The sequence below is a fragment of the Bacillus rossius genome, chromosome 17 (assembly GCF_032445375.1).
Source record: "Bacillus rossius redtenbacheri isolate Brsri chromosome 17, Brsri_v3, whole genome shotgun sequence".
Lineage (NCBI taxonomy): Eukaryota > Metazoa > Arthropoda > Insecta > Phasmatodea > Bacillidae > Bacillus > Bacillus rossius.
The window spans coordinates 927,215-939,298 of NC_086344.1; the positions used below are offsets into that span (position 1 = coordinate 927,215).

At 39.1% G+C, this 12,084-nt stretch overlaps 1 protein-coding gene across 1 annotated transcript in view; it reads left to right on the plus strand.

The window, feature by feature from the left end:
* Nucleotides 1-7,193: 7,193 nt before the first annotated feature.
* Nucleotides 7,194-12,084, plus strand: part of LOC134540617 (uncharacterized) — a 313,171-nt gene continuing 308,280 nt past the window's right edge. The window contains exon 1 of the mRNA XM_063383457.1: nucleotides 7,194-7,868. Within this exon, the coding sequence (XP_063239527.1) occupies nucleotides 7,811-7,868 (58 nt within the window). The 5' untranslated portion in view covers nucleotides 7,194-7,810. The remainder of the gene's footprint in view (nucleotides 7,869-12,084) is intronic.

The following is a 12,084-nucleotide window of genomic DNA, read 5'->3' on the forward strand; positions in this document are numbered from 1 at the left end:
ATTTAAACCTATCTGTATTTTTATATCTCTTTTCACGTGTCACAGGGGTGACATAAGTATATAAAAAACGTGCGTATTCAAATACAATGATGTGTCAAAATTTCAAAGCAATCGGTGAGAGACTTTTGATGATTTAAGATTTTGAAGGAACGAACATGTACTTTTTTTTATTAATACAGTTTTATTTAGAAACTTAGAGAATATATTTAGAGTGTAGAGGAATGATAATTTAGAATAATGTACAGCTCGTGAAAAAAAATTGATTGTCTCTTAAGTCGGTTTACGGACGATAGTTTAACGCGAAACGTCATAATAAAACATTTATGAAATGATTGCATACTTTTATGAATAAAATTGACACATTTTTATTGAATTATCACTATTTTGTATGGATACAAAGAAGGAGTGAAATGAAATATACAATTTAATTGATAAATTTACTTTTATTTTCACTCATTAACTCAAAAAATGTTTATTACTTTAACGAACAGATTATTTTAATTATAACTTTTATACATGTTTGCTAATTAACTTCTTCCAATCTGTGTTATTCTGTCAAGGATAGGACGATGATAGGAAAAGTAGGAAACGAATGGGAGTGTTTCAAGTTCAATGTGCCTCGAAAAAGTCAAATCGATGGTTGTTCCAAACGAGTGGAAGAGAGATAGATGCGGCGCATGCGTACAATGTGCGTAACGGGACAATGAGCCATTTTCTTGCGTGCAGCCGGCGTTCATCGATTTATTAGACGTTGTCACGTCAAAAAACTGCAGTCGGCGGGATTCCCGAGCAGACTCGCCACGCGTGCTGCTACTCGAAGTCACGTAGCGGGTCAGTGCAGATCGCCGCGCCGCCGCGCCGAGACAAAACATTTAATTCCTCCCCGTTTCGGCACCGCGCGGCTCCAATCTCGAGTCACGAGTCCGCGCTTCGAGCGGCCGCAGTGTTTTTGGCCCAGGCGGGGAAACACTGGCTGATTATTCAGCCCCGCCGGCCGCCATGTTGAATTTTTTTTTGGTGTCCGGAACTAAAGAAGTTTAAATTCCCTCCCCCCCCCCCCCCAACCCCCGGCTGTTAGCTTCCCGTTGACAGCGAGGTCAATAACATCGAAACTAGTCGTGGGTCGGATGCCAATTTTCTCGAGTCGAAATCTCGAATATAACCATTCGAATCCGAATCTAAGTGTCAAGCGTCAAAAATAAAATAATGTACAATAAATGAAAAAAAAAAATATTTTCTTTGGTGTTGAAACAGAAAAAAATATTTTCAGAAAAATACATATTTGAATTTTATTAAAATAATTACATGTTAAAAGGATCTTTGGGAATGCTAATAGAACAAGAATGAAGAAATATATTTAATAAGTAAACTTAAAAGGTTTTCAGTGTTAATCATTTTTTTTAATTTACTTCATTTCCTCAAATCCTTTTCCTTGAATATCGAATCATTCGAATACAAAGGATTCGAAGGTTTTTGAAGATTTGAAGCTTTGATTGGCCCATTCCTACACACAACAACAAAGACCAAAATATGTTGGGAGAAGGAATTTAGATACTATGACCTATTATCAAGAGGCTTAATGACGAGAAGAAATGCGCGCCAGTTCAGACGCGACACCGCTAGCGTTCTTTGCATTCATCATCCCGCCTCGCCGACACACGTGCTTGTACACCCCTGACTAGGCGGGCCCGCTAACACTGTGCCGACTCGCTCCATTTGAATACGTGAAGAATTTAGCATGAGTGAAATGCGATAACTCAAGAAAAAAACCACTTATAGTGAATGATTAAAAACTAAACATGCCAGACAATATTTTTTCAAGCAGCAGATTACATTTCACATGTTTTATTTGGTATCTCCGCCAGCAAATTTTTCCCACAAATCATAATACAGTATGTAAATTAAAGAATGTCCCAGTTACTTGTACTTCTTATGTTTTCTCGTTTTTCAGCGCCACCTACGCAAAATATGTCATCCCCATGAGCGCAAAGCGTTTTGTGTTCTGAAATCTGCTAAGAGTGAACATGTAACTTCAGTTCAACTTGCGTTTCGTATAAAGTTTAACTGCCGAAGTCCCTGACCGTTGGATTGGTCGTAACGGTCGAGGCGACAGAGTTTATTTTTTTTTTTTTTTCGCTGGCCTCCACGTTCACCTGACATAACGACACGCGGTGTTATTTCTTTTTTGGGGCTTCATAAAATATCGTGTCTACGTTCCGAAGCTGCCTAATTATTTGCCAGAGTTGAGACACAGAATTGAAGAGGCTATTGCTTCCCTTACTCCGGACGTGTTGACCAAAGTAAAGGAAGAATTGGACTTCAGATTCGATGTGTGCCATAAAACTAGCGACCGGAAAAATTCGCGGGTTCAATTACCTGTAGGATGAACTCCATATTTCTACGTACTCTCGGTCAAATGTCACCCACTCATTGGCTGCTGTCTTGTGAGACGTCCCAACGTAGCATCCTGTGATTAGATAAAGCTTTGGATGGGTGTTTCTCATTGGTCCAGAGACATCCAGTTGAGTTGTGAGCCAATAGCAGAGGCAGCACTAAGGTATAACTATTTGTATTTTAGCCTATCGCGAAATGAATTCGCGAATTTTTCCGGTCTCTACATATAAATATAGGTGCAAAAATTTTAAATTAAAATGTTACAATTTACAATCAAAACTGCGACATATTTCCATGGACACTCTGTATTCTGTGACGAGGACGCTAGCGACGAGGTGGGAGGGGCGCGATGCAGGTTAACACCCGTCCCTCCATTACCGCTACACGGTTATCCGATTAGCAGCGGCGCCTCTCTGCTTCTCTCTCGAGGGTTCGTCACATTCCCAGAGCGTAACTATGGACGCTGCACTACTTCAGGTGAACAGGTTTAAGTAAACATCTTTACAAACGCGATAGTGTGCGGTTACGAGACAGATAGTAAAAAAAATATGTGTTCAACTCCAAAACCGATTGTTTATTCTCATCGATTGAATGTGTTGCGGATACTTTTTATTGAAGCAAGTATACTTCTGCTAGAGAATTGCCATCACCATTAATTTTAAAACAACAAAATATTTACATGTTTATTTATTTGTGGTTGCAGTCGGAAAACTATTACACGATCTTGTGTCAGAAACCTTTTCCATTTTTTTCTTTTTCTTTTTGCAAAGGACTGTTTTTACTGTCAAAACCTCACCAGCCAATCAGAGGCTTATGTAGAAGCGGTGTTCGTATTGAAAATCTTTGCCCAACCTGTTTAGGTTGATCGAGAAGTGACCTCGAAAGATGAAATGTTCGGACTGTGTGTAACCCAATGGCGGCTTCAGGATGACATTTCGGGAGGGGCTATCGCACAAAGAAAGGTCGTAGTTGCAAAAAAATGAAAGTGTTCAGATATTGGCCTCGGAATATTATTTACAAATTACAGGTTTCAAATACAGAACCTTAGTAACTCCATGCAACTTTTGATGAGATCGAAGTTTAACATATGAAATTAAATATTTAAGTAAACATAAATATACACTAATCAATAAAATTTGGTCTCGGGAGGGGCTATCGCCCCCACCGCCCCCCTTCTGGAGCCGCGCTTGGTGTAACCGGGTGCACAAGTTGAACACGTTAAGCTGAAAAGTTCAAGATTCCCGCGTAAGCGAGTCCCAGGTCTTATTGTCCCCGCAGCTTTGAGAGCTGAGACGTGGATTACGATGAGGTGACACTTCCAAGGGCCACGAGAACTTTCCAGGACGGAACCGGAGAGGCGTGTAGACGGGGGTTGGATGACCTGCGAGGTCGGTGACCTCTTGGCGAGCGATAGCGGGCGACGAGAGACGGGCTTTGTGTGCGAAGATCGGATCATCGGTGTACGTTGTCTCGGCTCTCGGTGAACGAGCGATAAATGCGAGGCAGTGAGTTGGTACCGAGATGCTTGATTATTAGGGGCAGGCATTTTTCGCGAATAAATCGGAACGCTTATTAGACTGCAAAAAGGTATGTCCGCACCAGCGGTTTCTTTCTGGTGATAGGCGGCCGTCTGCGAGAGAAGTTGTTGTCTTATTTGACCGAGCCACTCAGGACGCGTTTGCTTCCGCACTGAATTACTGTTTGGTGTTTTAAAATCTAGACATGTTCCTGAAAGGAACTCGCCCAATCACGAAATTCAGACGATGATACAGTGTTTCAACTTTCAACTGGTCTCGGAATCTTTTCGCGAAATATGCATGGCCCTATTGATAAGAGTCGAATAGTAGAGTGAGCCACTGTCGATCCGCGCTCAAGTGGGGAGAGTAAAAAAATAGTGGACTTACGAAGTTGCGGATAATTTATGGACAGACATAAAGTTTGTTTTAATTGAATTAATTGTTTGAATATTAGGCCCTACCTAATAAATAAAACTGCAATTAATTATTTGGGCTACCCTTTCTGGGTTTTTTACCAGTAAAAAATACATTGCATATACAGCTTAGAATTGATACTGAAACTCGATTAAGTGAAGAAGAAGCTAACATTGATTAACACAAGTTGACCTTTGACACTCAGACATCAAAAATTTATTCAGTGCCCAGTGCGAGCGGCCAAATGTACAGAAACGTATCCACCTCATTCCCCCTTGTCTACTCGTAAGGTCTACACTGAAGAACTTCGAAACATAAAAACAATTGATGGTCTGTGTCACGTGTCTTGTCTTTAATTTGTTTATGTTGTTGTTCTCTTCGTGTGGTTTTCATTGTTCAGGAATAAATGTATGACAATTATGAAATGGATTCTTTGGCACTTCTTTTAATACAAGTTACATGCCAAAGATTTACGAGCTTTCGAATATTAAAGCTATTGTCTAGCTCTGCGGTACTCCATTATAATTTTTCCGTATTAAAAAATATCGAATATTTAATGTTTTATAAAAAGACCTACTAAATTGGTTCTTATTATTTTCGACACAGATCACCAAGAAATTATGTTTTTATTATCAAGTTTAAATAACGACATCGTTGTTCGCTACTTAGTTTTTCTACTAAATTCCCGTCATGATTTTTTTTGCGGAAACGTTTTTTAAGTTTCAATAGCTAAGTTTTCCTAGTGCGCTAACGGTTAAGGTAGTGTCTGCTGATAGAAAATCGCCTGTACCAAAAATGATTATCGTTACCTCTCGCATCATTCGGACTGATGCTAGCTAATGTGTACCCCATGAAACACTGGGTTAGTTTTGACGATTTTATGTAACCGTACATCACATTTTCCTTCATAGTGTAGTTCTTTAACACAACTGCAATAGATTTTTGTTCACAGTTTTTAATCCAGCGTTATGGGTGGGTTACGAATATGAGAGAATGGCCTAATGGCAGTGCCATAATTTGAGAAAAAATAAAGTTTTAACTGCAATGAATTAACATCATAATTTTTGGTTTATATCTTTATAAACTTTCTTTGCAAACAGGTCTTCGTTTAGAAACAAATGCAATAGTTTGGAGATAATTTTTTGAGCATTAAATGACAGATTAAAATTACAATAAAAAATATAGTTTAATTAAAAATTTCCTATCTAACATAATTCATTTTTGACACAAGTACTTTATTCATGATGCTAGCTCGCATTTGCCAGGTCATGTAAAAAATGTTAAGTTATTAAGTACTTTATAATCCCCCCTTTTTTTGCTATGCTTTTCTGATCATCACATTGGTTTTACAGTTTGCACGCTATTACAGTTTTAAATGATATCATATTGACCATTTTCCATCGCTATGACAAATATCTAACATTTAAGATTATGAATGGCCATAACAAAAGTCCATTGACAGAAATATTAAAGTTGCAGTGAATCTCGAATGATTTCACAGGCGAATTTTGTAGCAAACATTCAATTCACATTGTCACGCTTTCCATGAAATAAAAAAGTATGCTTTAAAAATACCTAATTACGAAAATGAAACAAAAGTAATGATTGTTATAGCCTGAAACTATTGAAACCATGATGGCGTTTTTCTTTTCCTATCATCCCCTCCATAAACAGCGAACCATATTTGAGCATAAAGTGGAAACTGGGTTTGCTGACTGGAAATGTTCCCACGTGTTCTGTTCGTCCGCTATCTGAAACGGTTGTCTGGTTCGCTTATCCCGTCATTTTTATTTTTATTTTTTAATTCTCCGACGTCAAACTCATTCCGTCCCGATAGCCAATCAGCGACAATAATCTTTCTTTAAAAAAACCACGGCGCGTCATCGAAATTGACGCAGTCTTTACTAATACTTTTTTTTCTCAAGAGATAGTATCTACGAGAGCATATAAAGTATGGACCGCAACTTTTATTTATGTTTTTAAATAATTTTTCGCGCAGCTTAAATGATAAATAACTCTAAAAAAGGCGAGCGGTTTGGAAAATAAAAAAAGGAGTAAAAATAAAAAAAGGCGTGTAAGTAGCGAGAGAAGTCACAGGTACAGGAGAAACATTTTTATTTTTTATTTTTATTAATCCGCGCATACGTGTTGTCTCTCTCTGCACCGACGCGGGAAAGTGACCCAGGTTTCTTTCTAACCCCTTTTGATTTATATTCCCCTCTCCCGCCGGGAAGCCTAAGATGTACAGCAAGTTCTGTCCCTGCCCGATTACACCCGAACATTTCACCTTCGGCCAACCTCGGGTTTATTTATATACATTTATATTTCTCTGTTTCTTTTAATGTAGCTATACTAACCTAACTAACAGTCCATAGTGTTTTAAAGTGTTTTGATGTAGCTAACCTAACCGACCACTTTTAATATTTGAATTAATTTTTCCTGCGCAAAAATAAACCAAATCCCGAAGTTGGCCGAAGGTGAATTGTTCGGGTGTAATCAGGGATCTTGATGTACATCTTTGGGTTCTCCTTCCCCCACCCAACAAGAAAAAAAAGAGTGGGTGTGGGAGGGGTGGGGACCAGCTGCTTCACCCTCCCCTCCCGCGGCCATTCCGGACCGCTCACCATGCCCTGCACTCGTCACCCGCGGGTCACTTGTCTGCTTTCCCCCCTCCACACGGGGTCCACACACTCCCTTCCCCTCGCGCGCTTGAAGCTAGCTGCCGCGCTTCGCACTTGTTTCACCTTGCCGCCCCTCCACCCACCCCCCTCCACTCCTTTCAGACAACCTTCCCCCCCCCCCCCCCCCCCCTCCTCGTACAGCTGAAGGGTCGGCGCGCGCGACCTTCTCATTCGCTCCGTGGCGCTGGTGCGCGGCGCGCAGGTGTTTTGTTGTTCGAGCCAGCTGCAGCTTCGCGCGGTCGCCGCCAGGGTCGCAGCTTCGCGGCGCGCGCGCGTCGCCTTCGCACGTCGTCGACAGATGAGCATCGTCCCCGCGCACACCGGGAGAAGGAAACAACCAAACACACCCGTGTTTGTTTGTTTTCATTACTCGTTCGCGCGCGCAACACGCCACGCCACGCCGCGCGCGTGCATTTTCGCTGTTCGCTTGTTTTTTTGTTGTTTTTTTTTAACCTTTCCTTCTTTCTTCCGGGAAAACGACATGTGACGGGAAATGGAATAGTGAATTTTTTTTTTTTTTTCATTTGAAGAGATGAACGTGTGTTGTTCAGTGACCGGGGGATAAACTGCTGTGTGTGGTGTGGGGAAGGAAAAAGAAAAATTGTGTGTTTTTTTTTTTGCGGGAGTGTATTTACGACCATGACGCTGGACGCACCAGTCGCCCAACTGCTGAAGACCTGAGGATTTTTTTTTTTTTTTTTTAATTCTTCGACGCCTGTCGCCCAAGCGTCCTGTCTCCGGGAAAAACCCGGGAAGACGGAGGACGTAGCGAGGAACGCCTCTCTCAAGAGAAGTCCCGCCCGTATGATGAGAGAACTGGGGACGGTCAGCCCCGTTGTCTGGCCGGCATGGTGCTACTCAGGTAAACAACTGCCGTCGCTGCTGCTTTTGGGATTATTTCCCCTCCTGAAACTCACACCACTCCAGTGGCGGATCCAAGGGGGTGCACCAGGGGCAAGTGCTACAATAATATTGCCGACAAAAATGATTGTTTCTGAAACCAATAAAATAGTTTATTAATGAATTTCTTGTAGAATCATAAAATCTGGTGGTTGGATGTTATGTGTAGTGTGAGTAGATTAAATGAATGCAAATCTAGTAAATTGTAAGACATATTTTTCTCTGGCTGTTCTGAAATCCTCTGGATCCGCCACTGCACCACTCCCCTCTGTTTCCTTCACAGGGTTCGTACGCCTCCTTGATGTCGTCAAAAAAATAATTCCTTAATTTATCGTTAACAGCTAATGACGGCATGCCTTAATATGCCTGTTTCAATGCATTTTGTAATTTGTTTGACGTAGGTATCTCTCTATATATGTCCCTATATAAATCTCGCTATATTACTCTATATATAATCATCTCTCTATATCTCTGTCTATAGGTATATATATATATATGTCCATATTTTTCAGTATCACTCGATATCTCTATAAATCTATACACATCCCTCGCTCGGGTCTTTACCACAACGCCGAATACCAAAACGCCGAATGTCAAAATTGACAGCAACGCCGACAGCTAGAAAACTGCTGTGTACCACAACGCCGAATTACCACAACACCGAAAAATGGTTTTGCGGGGAAGGGGGGGCCACAGGAGCAAAATGAAAAACAACTGAATGAATTTGTGTGCTAACCTTACCTAACGTAACATTTGTGACAGTCCTGCAATGACATTTTTCGGCGTTAATGTATTTCGGCGTTGTGGTGCGTCCCCTCCTCGCTCTATCGCTGTATTTCTGTGTATCTCTCTCCCTCTGTCTTTACAAAACAGAAGGCGAACACAAACAACCGTTTATATAGATTTTTACCTATTTATAATTATATCTATATTTTTACCTGTCACAGGTGTGACATCGGTATGTAAAAACACGCGTTTATTATAATGCAACGTTGTGTCAAAATTTCAAAGTGATAGGTGGAGATCTTGCGGATATTTCAGAAATTGGACGAACATTTGCAATTTTGTTCATATATAAATAGATTAAATAAGGGCCATTATAAGTGGTACGGTTTATTTAAGTATCCTAAAAGTCCCTTAATAAGGACTGAATGTGTGCAAGTAATGTATGAATGCGGATATTCCACTGTTTGTTTTTGTTTCTGACTTGGCAGCAAACAACATTTTGCGCAGTGCATTTGGCGAATTTCGGGACACGTGATTACATTTTATGTACAAAAAAACTTTTGAATTAGTTTTTCTTTACATCTCCTCTTTAAATTAAAAGGCGCGTTTTACTGCCTTACTTTGAACATATGAAGTTATTGTAATTAGTGATCACAGTAAATGTTTGGGCTATAAATTTTACATAGACAATAACCTCTGTTATATATATATATTTTTTTCCAGAGATAATTCGGGACAATAGAGGCTTATCTGGAAGAACTAAACTAACCAACGAAATATATTTTTGTGTTTTAATTATATAACATCGTTATTTTCTTGAGGGATTCGGGGTATTAAATTTTTTTCTCTCTATCTCTTGATAGCAGACTAAGGCGATGAAGTAAAGGTGTTCTTAAAAACTAATTAATTTTTTAATGCACAAGAGGGTTAGAAGCTTGCTTTAAGGTGGATGCCTGGTTGGTCGCAAAATGGCATGCAGAGTTCCAGGTGTTACGGCGCCATTTACAAACCGCTTGAGATTTATTTAAAGTGTATGATTATGAATAGCGTTTAAGAGTCATGGCATTTATCCATGCAAGTTTCGTTTAATGGTTTCGTCTATAGTTTTTTTTTTTTTTTTTTTTTTGCACAGTGAGAAAGGTTGAAATGGGTGTTTTCACCGACAGTTTCGGATACGAAAAATTCAGCACACAGTAATGTGAAGTGGTATAGCGACGTGCAGGAGTCTCTCTGTCTTTGATATTCCATCATTAAATGATGGGATGACTAGAGACCGGAAAAAATCGCGAATTCATTTCGTGATGTACTAGAATCCAAACAACTATACCTTTAAATTGCTTTCTGTGATTGGCTCACAGTTTATCTGAAGGACATTGAGCCAATGAAAAACCTTCAAACAAAAGTATCGAATCACAAGCATCTCAGTTGACAAATGTCTCACGAGTCAATAGCCAACCAGCAGGTGTAATTTGCTTGCTTGTGTAGGGGGTTGCGAAGTCTATCGTAGAGGTCACTGAAAGTGCGCATTTTTCCAGTCTCTAGGGATGACCGCTAAAAGTCTCAAAGGGTCTCGTTACTCACACGAAGACTGCACCCTGGCACTGTGCCTGGCGCGTAGAGGCGAAAGGTAGTGTGATGCCCTAGTCAGCGTCGCCCTTAGCGACCACGCGCCTTGAGGATCGTGCGTCCGACCAGAAAGCCACATTCTGAAGTCCCGGACCCGATCAACATTAGCAAACTCACAAGCACAACACGGTATGACTTGATGTAAGCTTTTGGACATACAGCTATTGCTAAGCTCATGTATGTCTGTAGAAGAAAACTACAAAAAACCCAAAAGACAAAAACAAAAACACTAATTAAACAAAAAAATTGCTTTTTATTTGTGTTTTTGTTTTTGTCTTTCGGGTTTTTTGTAGTTTTCTTCTACAGACATACATGAGCTTAGCAATGGCGTATGTCCAAAAGCTTACATCAAGTCATGCACTCCCATTGCACAAATCTTTCAAAGATAATATCAGCACGGTATCATACATAACAGTACAACTTCACGTAATTCAGTCTTACTGGCCACGATCGTGCGTTGCAATAAGCATTTATTTACACAAGCCAGGTAGAGTTAGCTCTAGGCATATCATGACGCCCTGAACTACTACGAATTCATTCGAAAACCTCCTTTTTTTCTATAAATAAGAAAATAGTTGTGTTGACTGTATAGTGCCGAATGTTATTTTCCTTTTGTTTATTATGTTCACTCGAGATGGAGTTACGGTAATAAACCTCACTTACCGAAAGATTATATACTATATATATATATATGCATTTAATTTTCTGTTTTCTGTGCTCTAATGGATTTTACGTCTTAAATAAAATTTTCTCACCGTATGATTATACACTCAAATAAAGCAGCATTAATTTTCAAAAGCTTAAAACCATAAACAAAGGCAGGGGATTATTAAGTTTATGTCTGTTGTAGCCAGGACTTTGTGCTAGTTAAGTGTTGTGTAAGTGATTATCGCTTTAAACACCCACGTGTATAGACTACGTCGATATGCCTTTACTTTCGAGGGATTGTGCGCGCATGTTAACTCGCCGTGTTTAATTTGGCAGATGTCGAGAAAATGTTCACAAGAACCGATTATTTTTAAAACCAAAATAATGATGTATTTCGTAAATTAATTTTTCTGTTTTTACATCAACATAAAATATCGACTTCATTTAAGCTTTTGGACATACGCCATTGCTAAAGCACATGTATGTCTGTAGAATAAAACTACAAAAAACACAAAAGACAAAAACGCAAATTAAGCAAAAAATTGCTGTTGTTAACAGGATTGTTTGCTTAATTTGTGTTTTTGTCTTTTGTGTTTTTTTTAGTTTTCTTCTACAGATATAAATGTGCTTTAGCAATGGGGTATGTCCAAAAGTTTACATCAAGTCATGCACTTCCATGGCACAAATCTTTCAAAGATAATATAAAATAACGAATTTGCATCGGTATTAATTTTTATAGTAAAAAAAGTGTTAGTGTTTGGCTATTTAAAATTTATAAATTAAATATGATAGTTAAAATTGCAGAAACTAATTACTTACGATTTTTTATTGAATATTATTTGTTTGGAAAAAAAAAATTGTATATATTGGCCTCTTAGACTTTTAATAAAATAAAAAAAAGGTAAACGCATTTGGGTTCTGTTGATCCGTCTAACAATAGTTAACAAAGAACCACGTAGGAATACTAAGCACAAAATTTTGGATACCTAATCTAAGTTATAAAAGACGAATTACTTAATTGACTCATCGACCCCAGGTTATGTAGGCGTTCCTAAAACAAAAGTATGTACTCAATTCATATAAGCCTAAACTAGTTCAGTCAAAATTTCTTATTAACCAACTCGAAATTATGATTTAATGTAAACAAATAAATATGGGTACTTATAATTCATATTTCA